Genomic DNA, 19,341 nt, shown 5'->3' with positions numbered 1-19,341 from the left:
TTAAGTGATAGCACTAGCAAATGTATTTCATATTTTCAGTAAACACCAACTAACAATAACATATGTCATATAACATCAATCCCTTATAGCATTAGAGATTTGCAGCAATATTGTTGTAACATTCCGGTATTAGTGTACCTAATGATACTGGAATAGTATTATACTGTATAAGAATGTTACAATTTCACAATGTAATTATTATGTAACACATACGTTTTATTACATTTATAATGTTGAGTATGAATAAATTGTAACATCAAAATTATGTTACTGTTAGTTTATCAGGTTATTTTACGGTGTTTACTGTAGGATTTATCACACTGTGATCATTTTTATCACTCTGTGCACGAGATCTTGCTGGCTCTCGTACTCGTAATGACTCACGTCATCAACTCGACTTCTATAAGCTCGCAGTGCATCCTATCTTTCAGGCGAGTTTTTTAAATAAAAATTTAATACTAATACTGGCCAATTAATCACTTACTTTTGGTATTAAAAGTATTATAACTAGTATTAAAGAACTATTAACAATATTTTTAATATATTCAAAATAAGTAGTTAATTGACCAGTACTAGTATTAAATTTATTAAAAGATTATTTTCTAGAATTAGAGACGTTCCGTATACTATTAATATAAACAATTAAGAAAATCAAAAAATCTCGGAATTAGTTATTTGCGCGAGGACGACCAAATTCTCATTAAACCGCATCGTATATAAGAGCTAAAGTAGGACTTTATGCGGCAGGTATTTCAAGGGCTTTGAGTAAAATCTCCGAGAGCTTCTCCAAAGCTTCCAAAAATAGGTCGTGCGGCAGCTTCTAAATACCTATCTAAATTTCGTCGTATACGAAGGCAACTATTCGAAGACACATACGCGTTGGTATTACGACTACACGTACTTTTACTTACGCGCGCGCGCTCCGTGGAAGAGGCAGAATTCTTGCTATGAGCCCGAGGATGAACAAGCTCTATGGACTTATGGAGTCCTAACATTAAATTGTTATCGCAATACTCGCGATTGTAATTTAATATGTAACTTTGTAAATTATTTCTGACCGAAAAATACGACAACCTTCAATTTTTCACTCGTAATACAGTGAAGAGAGTTATACTTTTAGGATTTTGAAATCCTTATAAGTTTCGAGATTAGCGAATCTTAAGCTTAAACTCGCTCGAGAGATATTTTATTAGATATATGCCGAGAAATTAGCAAAATTATCGCCGTTAATATTAAATGCTTGTATCGGCTTTTTTGGAAAAAAATTAATTCTTAAACTTTAGGCTTGAATTCCAGAATTAGAATTGTTAAGAAAAATTCAACGTTTCGTTAAAATACAATCATAATTTTTAGATAGTCGACAAATTAATTTGCCATGTTACTGACCTCGTATTATCTTCTGATATATTAGTATAGCTAGTTAAAACCTGAGTACGCGCCCGCTCAACTTGACAAGGTACTAATGATCGGCCACTTATATTTTGCGTTCGTAAAAAAAGTTATGAATTATTAAGTATCGAAACGTTCGCGCATCGATAATGGAAATAATTCGACTGGTTTTCACGAAATGCAAACAACCAGAGTCTCTAGATACCATAGTCTTTAATTAATTCTTGGCGAACGCAGGATATAAGTGATGAATTATTAATACTTTGCTAAGTAATACCATTGCGACCGTCCGTCCGTGGGACTCGTCGGCAGACTGGCAGATCCGACGATTAGATTTGGTGGAATATACTTTCAGACGACCACAGCCTCGTAGGAATGCCCTTTCGGTCCGACAGTTCTAACTTGTGCGTCCCGCTTGCCGGAGAACGCTATAATTTGCGACTTCCTGGAAAAAAATGCAACACACCTCGTTTGAGCATTTGTAAGTCGTCCTATCGATCGAGCATGCAATAAACCAATTTTTAATCATTATAAATAATCGCTTTATTATTTTTATTTACGATTTGACTCTAATTGTCCTTTATCTTCGTTTAATTATTATTATTTTTATATAAAGAGTCCTTCATTTTTCAATTTGTTTATCAAGTAATATTAGCAGAAAGAATATATTCTTAATATAATCATTTTTGTTGTTTTCAAAACACTTAAAAATCACTCTTTTAAATTGTAACAATTTAAAAAATTTATTTTTAACTACTCTCTTTTTGTACTTTTAACGGTTTTCTATGAAGTTAATTGTGGTAATAATTAAAAATCATGGATTATTCATTTTAAGGGAATGATATGTTGAAATTGTTATGATTGTCATTAATTATGCTCGTGGTTATATAACAAAGTTAAAAATTAATCTTACTACTGTCAGGGTGCGTCGAAATCTTGATCTCCGACCAGGTACAGAAATTGGAAGGCAATAGCCAGCAGGCTGATTCCGAGCAAGTCACCCATCGCGGTCAAATATGGAATCGCCGAATTGTCGGGATCGATCTTTCGCTTCCACATCCAATGGATCATTATGTAAGCAATGTAAAGGAGAGCTGCGACCTGCAGCATCGCTGCGCAGAGGTAAACAAAGACGAAGAGCGGCGTCATCGATGTGTTACCGTCCTTCATATAATTGATTAGGTAAATGAAAATGACGTGGCCCGGTATCACCATTGTCATCAAGACTCTCGTGGTTCTAGCGTGCATACCTAAAGAGATGATACAATGAAGAATCACGACAAACTTAAATTATTTAAAGAATAAAAAAACGAAAGAGGATACCTTTCCCGAAAAAATTGGCAATTGGGGTAATGAAGATGACAGGATGTGTGTGGCCTGGTGGGATTAGAAGCGTGCCGAGTTCGGCTTGTTTGTGAAGCGCCGTTGATATCCTGCTGGCCTGGACGGCCACCAGGTTTCCGCCGACGCCGTTGATAACCGGTTGGAACACCGTCAGGTTCTCGAAGCGCGACACCATAAATTCCAATATAAGACCGCCGCAACTACGAAAAATTTTACACTTATAGATTCTTCTTTCCTTTAAGCCGTTTCGAAATGTGATACATAAATGTCACCAATAATATAAGAATCTAATAATATAAAGAAATAACGATTTTACTAAAGTATCCAAAAATTTAGATGAATCGTCTTTACCTGCTGATTAACATGGCTACCATGACCGGCGTCCAGCCGAAGTAAAGCACATCGTTGGTATATTTGTTTTTCTTGGCAATCCACACCCAGAGCGGCGTCACGAGGACATAACAGGCTATGACAAGAGGTGCCACCCAGTCCTGCTTGTCTATGCATTCATAGAGTATGGTGGCAATCCATGAAAGAAGAGCCAACGACGTAATATCACCGAGACTGGCGGCTATCGGCGTGGCCACGTTATCCGGATTGATATGGCAATGACGGGAAAAGACGATGACACCCGCCGTAATAAGGCCCAGAACGAAGGAAGCGAGGGAAGCAGTGACCAGACTGCTGGCGCACAGTAGATAGGCATGGTCCAGGGAAACCGTGCCGTTCCGGAAGGCACCCATCACGATCGCCACCACGGAACCCAAGAATCCCACCACTATCGCTTGACACTATGCACAATTAAAATGACTTTTAGTTCCCGAGTAACGGATCTCTCAAAAAAACTTGATGGCTAAAGAAAAATTAAATCCTTCTGCTTGTTTCTTCATTTTTTTAAATTCCAGTTACTGAGATGTATTATATTGAAAATCGGTAAAAATTGAGATTTTCAGCAAATTTCAGTTTATAACCATGTATTAATAAATATTCATTTCGATAGATATTTTACAAGATATTTCGAATACCGGAAAAAATAGAAAAAATAATCAGAGCCACAAGTTAAAGAAAATATTTTAGGTTTATAGATTCGCGGAATTGATAATTATAAGAATTTTATAATCTCTAAGTTATACTAATATATTTTGAGTTTTGGCGATTTTAATAAAATTGTTTAAAAATTTTTGTATCTAAATTTTCAGATATTTGAATAAAACTGTTTTTTTCCCGTGTACATCGTAAAAAATAAAATATTAATTTTAACTCAAAAACGTTGAGTAGATTTTCCGAAACAAGCAAAAATGTTAACAAAAATGTTAATTTTAACATTTTTAAAAAACAAGATAATTTTTTTGGATTTAACATTTTTTTGCATATCTCAAAAAATCCACTCAACATCTTTGAGTTAAAATTAACATTTTATTTTTTACATTGTATATGGTGTAGTTTATAATGTGATTAATAAAAGATGTCATAGACACGAGGCTCAATAATGGATAGTATTATTTAATTAAAGTGTATCAAATGTGAATACAAATCTCTTATATTTTTAATATTAATTAATGCGAGGACTACATCCTATTACGCGTGTATTACTCTGTGTATTACTAGTGAAACAAATTAGTCTCCGCACATACATATAATGTAGTTTATAATATAATGTAATGAACAAAAGATGTTATAAAAACAAGAATTAATAAGTGGATATATAGTTTGTGAGTTTATAAATTTATCAAAAATGTGTTTATAGAGAGTGCCTTTGATACACCATAGCTAAAAAACTTTTTTATCGAGTCTATGATATCTTTTGTTCACCACATTATAAGCTATAACATTATTATGTGAAAACTCCCTAAGTAGAAATTTGATCGGGCATGCTTAATGCACGATCAGGACCCAATCGGGTACGAGTAAGTTCTGTCTGAAATGGTTTTCCTGAAATCATCCTTATCAGGATCTGAACATGTAATGGCAGGATGCATCTGATAAGAATTACCTGATATCATTATTGTTAGCGCCTAAACAAGAAATGAACAGGCGCCTGATAAGAACTACTCAATGTCAACTTAATTAGGATCTGAACAAACAGTGTTGAATTATGATCATTTGACCAGAACACAATTTTCCATATATAATTAGTGCAAAGAGTCCTTTAACTTATACAGATTTAAAAATAATTCTGTTAGACCATTAAAATAATTATGTAAAACTTCCAAGTTGGTTGCTAATGTTGAAACTTTGCAGTGGTGTTCTTTATGCTTAAACATTCCTAAATCATTATTTTGATCAACAAAGTTATTTTTAGACCTTTAGTTAAATGTTTAGATACATTAGCAAAATCGTTCTTTCTGTTTAGATACTGACACGTTGGAGAATACGTGTCGTTTATCACGCGGCGTGTCTCGTGAGGTAACCAGCTTGCGTTCGCTTATTGTATGAGGGATTGTATGGCAAACAGTCGGCTTCCTGAAGGCCGTCGTCTATCATCATCAGTGTTGAACACATAATAAAATAAAATCGTGGCGCCAACGATAAGACAGGGAATGCGTGCGTAACACGATTCGCTAAATCGAGAAACGTTGTTCGCTCCCCCGAAATCATGCCGTCGATTTGTTTCATAATTAGCAGTTAACTATGAGTTAAATTGCCTGCATCGTTCTCTACAGTATTCTTTGTCAATTTACAATTTTCAAGATGGATCGATAATGATTCCGTCGGCAAAAAAAATTTATCGGAATTCGCGGATTACAATAATTTCATTTCCATTATCGCAATTGAAAATTTGCGAAGCTAAAACTGAATACAAAGGGTTGAACTTGAATTAAAAAAAAATATCAAATTTCATGGATATATTTACACTAGATGATAATGATACTAGATGAGATAAGAAGCTGGATGATTAATAGCGCAGAACTTTTCCGTGCGTTGCGTCTCATAGTTGTTGAGTAAGACATGGCAGACGCGTACTCTTGAGAGAAGTTGAAAGAAACAGGTGGACCGACCGCAGAAGAGAGATTCCAGGAGGAAAAATACACGGCGCCAAAGCGAGCCAATAACGGCGTTTCGCAATGTATTCGAACGGAATTAAGTTAGAAGTCGTATGACAAACGGCAAATATCGTTTAATTATGGAACATCTAGTTAAAACCAGTTTCGCGAAAGTAAACTTTCGCGGCTGAACGCAGGAGAAGCGTCCGAGGTTTGCTTTGAGATTTTATGCGTGCCAGAATAACGCATCTGACGCATCTGTTGACAATTATTGTATTATTTCGTACAATTGTATAGCTATGAAGGCTTGCGATAGATGACAAATTGCACTTGTGCCGATAATCATAGGAAAGACGCGAGCCAATCATCTTGCATCGGAAGAACCAGTAAACATCAACTAACAATAATATATACCTAATATTAATTATAATATAATGTATATGTTACATAATAGTCATCATTATTACGAAAGAGTATGAAGTTATAACATTAATGTTACGTTTCTTTTAGTTGGTGTTTACCGAGAATTAGGCCACTCTTCAGTTCCTCCTCTCCCCTCCCCCCGATCAAATCAATGACTGTTACTTACTTGTATTAAAACGAGATTCCCTATGATCATGTGCCATTGCTCCTTTGGCATGTCCATATGTCCGAGATTCGCTTGAGTAGAGAGACGCGACGCCAGAGTCATTTCTAGATTACCTTTCAGCCCTAAAAGCGCCGGTACCAGAATCATGAGCTCATTGACTTTCTCGAAGACTACCCAGTGCTGCAAAAGAACATGAACATTTAAATGAAGTCAATGCTATTAAGATCGTATTAATTTATAGTCGACTATCTTTAATGTGTGGAACATCTGATTAAATTAACGAATCAATTAAAGATTGAATTTAAATCTAGATTGAATTTTGAAATTATTTAAATTAATCTACGTTGGTGGAAATCAGCATTAAATTCTATTTAAGAATACGATCGCGTGTTGTCGAATTAATTGCCTAAACGTTCCTATTGAGAAAATTGTTTTAATTAGATGTATCAATAAAATATATCAATAAGAATAGCGTTTTGTTTGTTTAATTAAAATATTTTTCTTAATGCACATCCTATTAGCTATTTCAAAAAGAATTGTCCACGTGAGAATTTATTATGATAAGAGTGAAGAAGTTTCATACTTGGACAAGGTCGAGGACTAATCCGGCGCCCACCATGCCCAGACCGGCGATAAGGAAGGGTATAAAGACCTGGATGGTAATCGCCAAGTACGACTCGAGCGGCTCATCCTCTTCAGTCACGCCGTAGATCTTGCTTTCGGCAACGACGTCCGGCAGTCGGCCACCGTCGATGCCCTCGTCAAAGATGGTTACCTCAAGGCAGTCATCGGTGGCGTGTCCACCGGTGGTATTCGCAGCTGCCGCTTGTCCATTAGTGGTTGTTGCGGTGCTGACGGTAGTGGTGGAGGTGGTCGTGGTATCCTTTGACTCGGATGTGGTCCGCGAGCGACCATCAGTTGGTGTCATCCTGTGGGAGTTCTGCTTCTCCAGAAGCAGAGGCTCCTTACATTGCTCACTGCCGACAGAAGGAAGATCTCCGTTGGTTAAAGGGGTCCTAAAGTCGTCTGTTTTACTGATTATTTTTCAAATAAGTATATTTCTAATTGCCTTTATATATATTTAGATTAAAAAATTCTTTTCCACAATTAACATATAAACGGTAATCTAATCCAAACCCGTTGACTTTATGCTAAAAACGAAAGAAAGTTGAAAAATTACAGTTTTATTATCGGCTTTAATTTATATCTGCTTCAGATACAAATTTTACACTTTGTACGCATAAAACAATTTTGATTTGGACTAGAAATTACATGAACAAACAATGTTAAGTACTTAGAAATAAGTTTAGATACTTAATGTGAAAGATTAGTTAGAAAATTTGTACGTGTGTGCATGCGATATTGACATAGACTGTGTTCCCAAATTTACTGCCAGTAATTACTGCAAATCTATAGTTTGCGTTACGTATAGATTTTCAGTACTGGCAGTTTTTCGACACAGCCATAATAATATATAGTGTCAATGACACACATATGTGTGTAAGTCCTACTGAATAAAATAGACGACTTTAAGATTAACTTAAATCCCTTTTTGTCACCACAAATGCCGAATGCTTATTGCTGAAAATTTATTATAATACTGAAAGGTAGTAATTAATTATATTTATTTTTTGAGTGTTTTTTAAAAGCATTGTTGTTTAGTATTTTAATACCTGAAACCATAATGTTAAATTATACTTTTAAGTTATTTTTAATTATTTCCGTAAGTTGCTACTATCTCTATTTAATGTTGTTAATTTAAAAAATGAAATTGTTCAAAAAATGAAAATGTATTAAATTTTACTTTTTAGTTTATTATTTACTGAGTGCATACGTTAACATAGATGTTATTTACTTTGAGAAACGCTAACTACAGAATTGATTTACATTTTGGCATACGTGAAAGTTAAAAATAACAAAACATAATCAAAGAATCGGATTACCATTACTTCTTTGATATCTAACAGTGCAAATTGGATTTCTGTAGCAGAAGAGTCTCATTAACTCTTAACGTTGATACTCTTACAGCACAGAAGTATTGCCGTAACGTTTGAAATGATCACTGCAATATTACTGATCTGTACCGTATGAGAAAACGATAAGTTCGGTCTGTTATAGTTCATCAATACTTTAGAATAAAATTGTCGAATAATTGTCTATGGTTTAGTAATGAAGTCGAACATTGCGCCTGTAAAACATTTCAATTTGACTTAATAATACTTGAATCTTTTTTACTTGAAAATTAAAAAATAGATTGTATCTCATGTTTAGGAATTTTTATGATCATCGTCAAATCTTATCACGTCAAATAATTGCTAGTTTAGGAATTAAAATTGTGTGATTATCCTAAAAAAAAAACTACTTCTTACGACATAAAATTAAACAGATAAGATGTTTGAATTAGATTTGTTACTTTTGATAACTTTAAAGATTCAAGGCTTGGAAATAATTTAAATCTTTAAAGTTAAACTGATTAATTCTAAACTTTTGAAGTTTGTGTCTTCGAAGTTTCAAAATTTAAAATTAATTTCAAAGCTTTAAGAAATAAATTTGTGCAAATAGAAAAAAATATAGAAATATATATTCATCAATATATTTGTACATTTTTAAATAAAAATATTTGTGTTACCATTAGTTATATTAAATTAATAATTATACAATTTTTGAAGTGTCCAATTTTTAAAGCTTCAAAATTTCAATGATTTTAATGCCTAATTCAAAGCTTCAAAATTCGAATGTCGAAGTCTTAGTTTAAATTGTGAAATGAATCGATGAATGTGTCGAATGAATGAAGAGCGCGTGGCGTGCGTGCGATCGATAATTGTAAATCACAAGTGAAAAAATTTTAATGATTATTAATTTGTCACATGAATGTCTTTAATTCGCAGTCCCATGCCGAAAGCACTCGTTTGCCGTTTTTTTTGGCACTCGAGATATAAATTCACATTTTTCAACCTGACATATACTTTTTTCCTCATACTTTTTTCGCGAGATCGAGAGACCGAAAACTTTTTGCACAATACTTTCCAACGTACTTTTCGAACTTGATGGTATTGGCATTTTGGAGCGGCTGCGACTTGTCGGGCGGCACTCGTACCGGATGTTGATGCACCTGGCCCTCTATCATCTTCCTACTGAAGGCTGTGTGATACTCGCTGCCGCGAATATACAGCCATTCTCCTTTGAGAATGATAAGATTCGCGTCGCCAACAACGACGACGACGACGACGCTGGCGGTTGTATTTCAGGACACAAATAACGTAAATTACGTAATTGAGAGCGACTATCTTTTTCCTCCCGCTTTCTCTCTTTTTCTCGCTGATTAGATTCGTTCAGGAACTGCTCTTAATTACGGCGAAAATCAAAATGTGAATCATTCAGCGACATGCCAATCGAAGAAAGGTAAGCAGCCTCTTCGTACCTGAGGACCACTGTCAAATAATTGTCATGTTATTTTAACTTGGAAATTAGTTACGTATTCGGCTTAATTAGAATTTTTTTACGGAATGAACGATTTGAAGAGAGAGAGAGAGAGAGAGTATCTGAAAAATTAACTAAATTAGATCTGAAAATGATTTTACTGGACTATCAAAATAATTGCAGAAATCATATGATGAGCACTGTCATAAACTGTAATTTTGGTATTCTAGCAATCAGTTTGAGCGACCTACATCATTATTTTGATGGTCTAGTAAAATTATTTTCAGATCTGTCTTTAGCTAACAATAAGTTTTTAGATACTTTAGCAAAACCATTTTTTCCATGTTAAAGTTACTATTAAAGAAAACTCAAAAGCCTACTCGATAAGCACATTAAACATAATTTTCTAATTTGAAAAAACCTTCAAAGCGTTATATATATATATATTTTATAACGTGCAATGTCAGTATATGTATAAATATTGCATATTTTGCCACACGAAAAGAATGATTCTGTTGAAAAGGCTAAAATTTTGCTGTATACATACATATTTAAAGATAATGTTGTTGGGTCATTAAAAATAATTGTTAAAAATTAAAAAAAAATAAGCAGTATTAGTAAAATTAAAAAAAAAATATTTAGGTATATCTAGCAAAATTTTCGACTTTTTGGCAAAATCATTTTTTCCACGCAGATAATTTTCAATAGATTTTTTTATCATACAAACTTTACGTTACTTTGAAGATACACCTGCGAGCGTTTCCTGTGATCGTTATAAATTAAATTTAATCTCGAAAATCGATTAGTCCTGCGATATTGATTTTAGTCTTAAATTAATTGTCGAGTCTTTATATTACACATCCAAAACAGCATCGAATAAACGTATCACCACATGTAAGGTGACATTAAGACTATATGGTTCCGTGACTTTACGCCGCGTTTATGAGTTTTTATCGCATGTGTCATGTAAATAGACACATATCATACACATCATGTGTGCCATTAATTAACATGTAACGCTCAATTTCCTCTTACTTGAGTTCCGCTTCAGAAAGAATTGTGATAATCTGTTTTGCGGTATTGTTTTTTTCCACGTATCGTGTATGTTTTATTATGCAATTAAATTAATTTGCATGAATGATAACGTTAATAAGTTATTCTCGTCCTTTATATAATTCTCTTGTTATCTCAATAAGAATCCAATTGTCGATTGAAACAAATTTAATTTTACGCGAGATCGCCAGATATTTAATATATTTGTATGTGTATTTAAAATCTACGAGTGCACTTCGATATCGCTACAGAAGAGTACATCAACGATGATAACAACGTTCAGTCGTGCGGTGACCTTACGTGTGGAAATTGAAACCGAGAGTGCGACTTGATTAAGGCCAAATCGCATGCGCGACCGTTCGATTGAGCAACATTGCCTTTGTAATCTTAACTGTAACGTTGATACTTTTAAACAGTCAATGTCACTTTGCGACTTGAAGAAAAGAAAAAATTCTATACGTCAAAGTATCATGACTGTATAAACAAGCAGATGGAAATTTAATTTCTATCGAAATTGAATATGCAATTTGCTAGAATGGGGGACATTAATTTAAAATAGCTTTTAACATTATTTTAAAACATCCCTCATCTCTTCGTTTGATACTATATAATTATTGTTTACTCGTTCTTCTATAATTTTTCACAATTAATTAATTTGTTTTTTTAAGATTAGAAGTATATAACTTTTCACTATTAATTTCTAACAAGAAATAACGGAAGTTTTCTGAAATTTTGAAGTATCTAAAAACTTAGCTACAGCTGAAAATAATTTTCTTGTATTATCAAAAAATCAAAATTATTATATATAGGACACTTAAGCATAATGAGAATGCTACAAAAAGTTTTGACATTAGCAAGTAACGTCCTATATAAATATTTTAATGGTTTAATAAAATTTATTTTTAGATGTATATCTATAGTTATCTTTGGATACGTCAGCGAAACCTTTCGTGTACAAATCTAAAAATATTTTTATTGACCTATCAAAATAATTTGTATGATACTCAAGCTAGTTGTTAGAATATCATAACTTTTTGCATTACTATTTATTATACCTCCCATACAGCACAGAACGTTAAAAGAACGTTGTTAAGATGTTGGGATATTAAATATGGAAATGTAAATGTTTTTTAACGTTGAATTTACATTTCGCGATTTTGATGCAACATTATATGTTTTATCAACATAATGTTGCAATTTAACATTTATGATATGTTGATGCAACATTAACATACACTTTAAAAAATGCTCTGGCAATTACAGTGAAAAATTATCCAGATATAAAAAATTAGCTGAAATGGATAAATGATTAGCGCAAGAGCACTATAATATTGAATATATTTTATGTTTAATCAGTATAGATGGAAGATAGAATTTATATCAAATCCACTTATCAAATTTATCATGAAAATCTGTCTGTAATGTTCAATCAGATTGTGACTCATATTTAGCAGTGATTCATATTTGATTATGAGATTTTAATTTTTTTTGTATAAGTATATTGTTAGAATATTGTGCTATATATATATATATATATATATATAAATTATACGCATGTAATACATAATTTTTTTATCATATAAAAAAACATAATTTTTGCACATATAAGCTTGATTATAAGGAACTCAAGTTCCTATATAATTATTTTGATGATTCAATAAAATCATTTTTAGATCTGTATTTAGTTAAATTTTTGGATACTTCAGCAAAATCGTTCCTTCTATATATCGATTCCGCTTGATTGGTTTATTTTTATGCACAGGTGGCATATTTGAATTTCTCTCAAACGAAGAGCATAAAAGCGGGTTTTATAATCGAGACAATCGAGACACAACTAGGTCACTCTCTGATCGATATAGATCAATGTCGAGTCACCCGCACGACGATCGATTACGCGATCGCATTTGATATTCATTGTCTGATCAGCTGCACCTTACGTTACACATCGACCGACCAGCGGGTTTGGAAACGCACGTTGCATCGCGCGAATTGCACGAGTTCCCACGACCTTAACCTACGCGCAATCAAGCCATTCTTCATCGGAGAGCTTTGACGGAGCTCACTTAGAGATACTATCTGCATTTCGCATCCTCCGTTCATCGCGCGATTCTCTGAATCATCGATGAACAGGATAGCGGTCGACACGTGGCGGGAAAACTGCGTTCGCGAAGACGCAAGTCTGACCTTCGTCCCTCTGGTCTCACGCCACCGATCGGCTCTCTTTTTTTCCCGTGATTCCGATTCTAGAAGGAATCTTCGGAAACGCAATGATGAAACTTATCAGCAACTGTCTGTATGTCCGAGATAACGATATCGGACATATGTTCCGCATTGTCGAAATGGATTTGTAATCGTGCGCTCACGAGGTGATGCCTTGAAGAGAGCAGGTCACAATATCCGTGAGAAGTCGAAGACTTTGGTCTGATAGTGATTCAATTGATTTTTCTATAATATCTGACAAAAATTAGTTAAAATTGTTCTTTTTTACTTTTAACTTTAATTAGTATAATACACGCAGGTCCAGTGAATCCGAATATTTTTTCAATTACGTTGTACAAAATTATGAAACACATGTTAACATGTTTTTCACACCTCCCATAATTTTAAGTTATTTACATAATCTAGTTATAAGTTATTTAATCTTATTTCTCGAGTAATTTGTAACAGCTTGGTTTATTCTAATATCTCAGATTTTGACTTTCAAAATGAAAAAAATCGTTCAAGTATACGTTAACTTTAAGCAAAATAAAAATTAATTTAATTTTACATTACGCTCGTGAATCTTGATTAAGGAAATTTTGGAGCGAATATCAATTATCATATTTATTTTAAAAAGTAATTTTCTCAAAATAGATCATTGCTTAGAAAATAGATTGTTATAAAAATAATTATTTAATTATTTTTGCTCCACTTTGATCCTCTCGAACCTCGTATAAGATTTCATTTGTACCTTTTGTGTCAGCTGTTATACAATATATTTATGACTTAAAACTTTTAACAACGCACGAGAATTACTCTAAGCTAATTGAACATCAGTCTTTGGAAACTTTTTCCCGGAATGAAATGTGATTCGTGAGTCTCGTCTTTTTAAAATAACCCGTATTTCCTCATCAAAGCGTCCGGTTGGACCAGACTAAATTCCGGCTTCTCCGAATGGCTGCTCCCTTCGCTCGTACCTGGATCCTCAGGCGTGGTCCTAGATGGACCGCCGACGTTCCCACGAGGTCTCTCGTCGAATTCCCCGCGTCTAGCCAGGTCGCTGATCGCCGGCTCCGTGGCCCGGTGATCGTTTTCTCGGCGCGAGATCAGCCTACGTCCAGCATCTGATGGTGGTCACCCAGTGGCCTGGTGCGAGGCCGTTTCACGCTGCGGTTACATCGCGACTGATCGCGATCGTGTTCGCGTGCATGCAGCATGCCTCCTTAAAACTAGTTTGGGGACACATGAGCCTTTTGTTTGTGTGTGTCGACGGCGCGCCGGAGGGAGCAAGCGCAAGTTTATCGATCAGCCGGCGACTTTCCAGTCAGACCGTCCGCGAACTCCTCGCGGCTGTACCGCCACTCCGATATACCTGTACGCCAATAGCGTACCATCCCTAGAACCCGTCTTGGGAAGGGTTGTCTTTCGTACTCAGAGTCCCTGACGTGACGTCACTCAGACCCATTACCATTCACCAGTTGCGTCATTATTTCGTTCAAACCACGCAGTGTTATTCAGTGAATCTAGTCGCCCCCGCCTCGAGTTTTCCACCGACGCTTTCCGTCACTTCCAAGAATCCGCGAAGAGCAAACTCGCGTTTGAAATCCTGATGACGTCATCTCGGAATCCTTGATCGTCAACGCTTGCGTCATCGTTTCAGTGCATTCGATACATCGCACTGTTCTGCACACAGCACATTTTTCATTCAAGAAATGTCCTTATGTCTGAAATTTTTATGACATTGCCTTAGAATCTTCAAAGGTCAACAGTTGTGCATCATCGTTTTGGTGCATTTGCATTATCCTACATACTTTATTCGAGAAATGTCTTTAGGACATAGAACATCTTCTAGATACTTTTAGAAATAACTAATTTTAGACATTCTTAGTACGTCCCTTGGAGATCTGCGATGTATAAAGGTTATTTATAATTTTGCTAGATCTTCTTTCTAAATTTTTTGGAGTAAAATTTCACTCCAAAAGAGTAAAAAGTCTTACGGAATGAAATATTCACTTGAAAGAATTTAAAAAGTTGGATTTATTTTTGTCTTGCTTAGTAATTTGGAAGATTTAACTTCAAAAGCATTCGAATTGATTTCACGGTATATTGTTACAAATCCAGTTAAACTCTGCTATCTTCTCTTTTCAAGACAGGAGCTTGCATTTCTTTCTTTTTCTTTCTTTCCTCTCTTTTCGCTTATTTTTATTCGTTTATCTATAGAAATAAAAAATATCGATGGTATACCATGTGTGGATGTCTATGTTTGTGTATGATTAATGTTTGATATCTTTTTTTATACAAGTAATGTTGGACACGTGGCGATTTACGTCATCAATCGACAGCTGATGTATACGGAAGTTTCTGGTTCATTCATAGATTTACGGCGCATTACGTGCGAGAGTTGCACAACCATCTCCGTTTCGCACAATTTTCGCGGCTTACAGACGACTTGCTTTTATGCGTGGTAATTTGATGATAGCAATAATTTACTTTAGCAACAATATTCTGCCAATTTTCATTTTGTACGCCGTCCATTATAATTAGAGCGTTATGCCAGGCATAATTATGCCGACCCGTTTATCGATTATAGATATTCTGCGGATTATAAAGTGATGTTGAAGTTTTTATCTTTCATTTTTTTGTTACAGGATCCTTCAAGTTCTAAGAAAATAATTGGTAACTGAAATGATTGATTTTAGCTTAATTTTTCAAATACATCACTTCCTTCTTAAATTTTTCCTAATTCAATTAGTTATATATTTTTACATGTTTATTATAAATTTACATATAATTATATACATGTATATTTACATTTTAAATTTATTACTTATATATACATATATATATGTATATATATAATATATTTATCGTTATAAAATAATAATCTCGCATTTAAGATTTTGTTACTCTCTGACTCTTTCCTTAGTTTTATTTTAAAATTTAATTTCAAATCAAATTGTGGGCAACCTTCAAAATTCAATATACGGCAATGCATATGGAAATTTCGTTCGACATTACAGATACAATATATCAAGGCCTAAGCATTCGTGATGCAAGTGCATAAATCGCCCGAGGACGATTATCTTTAGGCCGTGAGCAATAAGCTTGGTACTGTCAATTCTGTTCAGTGACTTCCGCCCACACAGAAACATTAATATCGATTTTTTTTATAAATTTACCCGACGTTATTCCCAGAGATATATATAAAGATAATTTGTCAATTATACTGTTACGTAATGTCTTTATGCACGATAAACGATAGTTTACATTTTCAAGATTAAGTGCCGTTGAAAGACAAGTGGAGTATAACAAAAGCGTTGCTCAAAATTTAATTTTTCATACGTTTTAACCGAGAGACGAGAATCTATTTCATAAATCTTACAGCTTATTCTTTTTTACTAATAAGATTGTCATAATTCAAAATGTCACGCTATTTCGGGCATTTCAGCGCCACTATAGCGATCGTCTTGCAAATTATGGAAATTAGAATAATTCTTTTTGAAAATTCAATCACGTCATTTTCAGTTCCATTTTTCAAAACTTCTTTTGTGACTTGAATCAATTGCGTTTTATATTTTTATATTCTGTCTTGAGGCAGAGCGCAAAGTTATTGCCTCGCTATATCTATATCCCCCTTCTAAATTCAATTTTTCATACGCAGTATCTTGTCATTAACATTAAAATTACGTTAGTCAATAACTTGTCGGCCGTGAATGTTGTATGATGGGAAAATAGGTATAATTACGCCGATCAATTGCATGATACCCATGTAAACGAGCTAGGAAATAGATGCAAAGTACTGATTAAATTAGCTATTAGATGATGTAATAAATTCAATGAAATTACATTATATGAAAAAGATCTACGCGTTCGTTGTGGATTGATTGATTCATCTTTTTTTTAAAAAAAAAATATAGAAAAGAATAAAAACGACGCAGATGTTTTTCTAGGCGATATGTCGAATTTATTACATCATCTCGCGAAGTAATTTAATATCAGTGATTATAGCTCGATATTATTTCTTTCATTATATGGCTCCACAAAGGCGCACAGGAATCGTAATTTGTATCGACTCAGCGGGCCGCATCTCGTTCAGCAGTAATCCTTATTTAAAGTGGAGCGGAAAAATTCGCTCATAACAGTCAGTCGGTCAATGACGCGCGAATAGGATTCACTGATCCGTCTATGACCGTATCCTGTGTAAGAGTGAAGTCATAACACACTCTGGCCGTTCGTGACACGGCAATTTGTATTCTGGTAACTTGAAGATTAGGTCACACTCTCGTATGTGCAGTCTCGCTTTTCTAACGATTAAACCCCACTGAAACGCGTGTATTTCCTGTCGCACGAGCAATTGACGGAGATGCCCGGGTCTTGACATTCGCGAACAAACGAGGATAATCGTCGCAGTGAATGCCAATTAATTAATCACTGTCCAATTATCGGAAAGTAAAATCGACGCAATTCTTTGAAGAGTTGTGAAGGAAAAATATGTTAACTTTGCCATGTAGTGACGTAACGAAAAGTCAGACTACCGAAAGCAATTTACGTTACCAATTGAGTAGTCCATTAGCAAAAGTCGTTATCTCCACTTAATCTTTTTCCGAGAACAAAATGTATAATTTTTTCACTCAAGTTATCAATAGGAACGTTTTTTGAAACATAAAAAATTTTAGTTAACAAAACGTGTATAATATGACACGAAAAATTTGCAATTTCTATTTATTAGAATAAAACGAACTTGATTGGTTTTATAACCATTATAGAAATAATTTTGCTAATTTTGAAACAAAGTATTTGCTATTTTTATTAAATATGGTTGATGGATAAATTTTATTTTCAATTGAATAGCAAAACGTAAGAGCCGCTACATAAAAAAAATGTCATATAATGTCATATTGGATTCCTTAGCTTCTTGATTACAAATTGAACATTTTGAAAACTGCTAAAATAGTTACAAACTCTATAAAATCAAGAGAGAAGAATGTAAGAGTCTAATTGCAAGAGAAGTTAAATCCGTTCTGTTGAAAAAAGTGCAAAAAAATTAATTCTTCAAATTTCTATTGTTACAAATGCAATTATATCCATCAATCATATTTAATAAAAAACAATAAAAATATGACCGATAATATATGAATAGTCAAAACTAAATATTAGGATAATAAATTCCTAAATACACATTTATATCTCAATCAAACTGTGTCGGCCTTGAAAGACAATTATTTAACTGAAATAATAATCTTTATAAATTAATTTTTGATCATCGATTGAATATTACAAACATATTTGATACTAAAATAAATAGACGGTCTATATGGAGCTAAATGGATTTAATATTGTCCTTAAATTTTATAATAAAATGAGAACATAAAGTGAAAAACTAACTAAAGTGTCGTACGTTTCGGAACTCACAGGTCCTTCTTCAGCGATTCATACAGATGTTTGTGTCGTTGGATTAATAATACTTTCTTATAATGTGTGATGATGCGATACAGACATGCTGATATAATAATTATAGTTCGGATTGACTTTCCTGTTCTCAATCCGAGTGTATTGTAAAGGTATGTGAGACAGGATTACAAGTTCGACCGATCGAGTTGACCGTAGACATATTGTAACGTCTACGTTCAACTCGAATATTTAATACTATTAGCACATTTAAAATGTAAAGAATTTATTGCGACAAATATTGCTATATATCACATTGATCGAAAGAGTTAAAACACCCGCCTGGAGAATAGGGAAGTCCGAAAGTTTGGTAACCGCGGTCCTAACGACACTTTTAACAACGCACGACTGTTTGTGATTCGCACCTTGATGAACAATAACGAGTTAGTTTGCGTAAAACATGACCGGTTGACGTATGTATTTGCACGTCTAATTACACAAGTTTTAGGTGACGCGCATGCTAGATAAAAAAACTTACGGTTTTAAGATATTTTACTCACCATCGACTCATGATCGTTCTAATTAACAAGGCAAGGATGCCCATTGTGTGAGATTCAGCTATTGACATTGTTGGCATTGTGTCGCTAATGATACAATTTATTTCTCGAGATCGTCTTACGAACTCGATCGAGTTTCTTCCTCGCGATCAGATCACAGCGACAGATTTGTGATATCCTTTTCAGGTTCGAATTACAAAGAACACGAAATTGAACTCACGAAAATAAAAAATTCGTTCATTCGGTGGGACTGCGAATTTTTCTTGCAATATTTTCTAGCGCATGAAATTTATAGCCAAGTTGTAATGCTCCATTGACTTGGCTGAAAATTTCATGCGCTACAAACACATAAAGTTTATATATCGACGTCTCATTGAACGTACTGGACAATCCGGCGTTTCATTCGTAGTCACAATTC

The 19,341-nt window shown here is 34.1% G+C and overlaps 1 protein-coding gene across 1 annotated transcript; it reads right to left on the bottom strand.

Moving 5' to 3' along the window:
* Window positions 1-1,733: 1,733 nt before the first annotated feature.
* Window positions 1,734-9,547, bottom strand: LOC108780022 (solute carrier family 41 member 1). The gene is made up of 7 exons (XM_018547593.1): window positions 9,342-9,547; window positions 6,890-7,283; window positions 6,307-6,486; window positions 3,085-3,524; window positions 2,713-2,933; window positions 2,303-2,639; window positions 1,734-1,834 (listed from the first exon to the last, which is right to left on the bottom strand). Exons 1-6 carry the CDS (start codon window positions 9,431-9,433, stop codon window positions 2,308-2,310), a joined length of 1,659 nt encoding a protein of 552 aa, XP_018403095.1. The 5' UTR covers window positions 9,434-9,547; the 3' UTR covers window positions 1,734-1,834; window positions 2,303-2,307.
* Between the last annotated feature and the right edge of the window lie 9,794 nt (window positions 9,548-19,341).

Source organism: Cyphomyrmex costatus, unplaced genomic scaffold (assembly GCF_001594065.2).
Source record: "Cyphomyrmex costatus isolate MS0001 unplaced genomic scaffold, Ccosl1.0 scaffold664, whole genome shotgun sequence".
NCBI classification, from domain to species: Eukaryota; Metazoa; Arthropoda; class Insecta; order Hymenoptera; family Formicidae; genus Cyphomyrmex; species Cyphomyrmex costatus.
This window is presented reverse-complemented; position numbering and strand designations above follow the sequence as displayed.

Bases quoted from the DNA above. Each gene is read 5' to 3' on its own strand.
- LOC108780022 (XM_018547593.1), bottom strand. From the start codon at position 9,433: ATGATAGAGGGCCAGGTGCATCAACATCCGGTACGAGTGCCGCCCGAC. The intron at 6,487-6,889 runs GTATGAAACTTC...GTTCTTTTGCAG, and splicing joins TAGTCCTCGACCTTGTCCAA to CACTGGGTAGTCTTCGAGAA. The intron at 3,525-6,306 runs GTAAGTAACAGT...AATTGTGCATAG, and splicing joins GGAATCTCGTTTTAATACAA to TGTCAAGCGATAGTGGTGGG.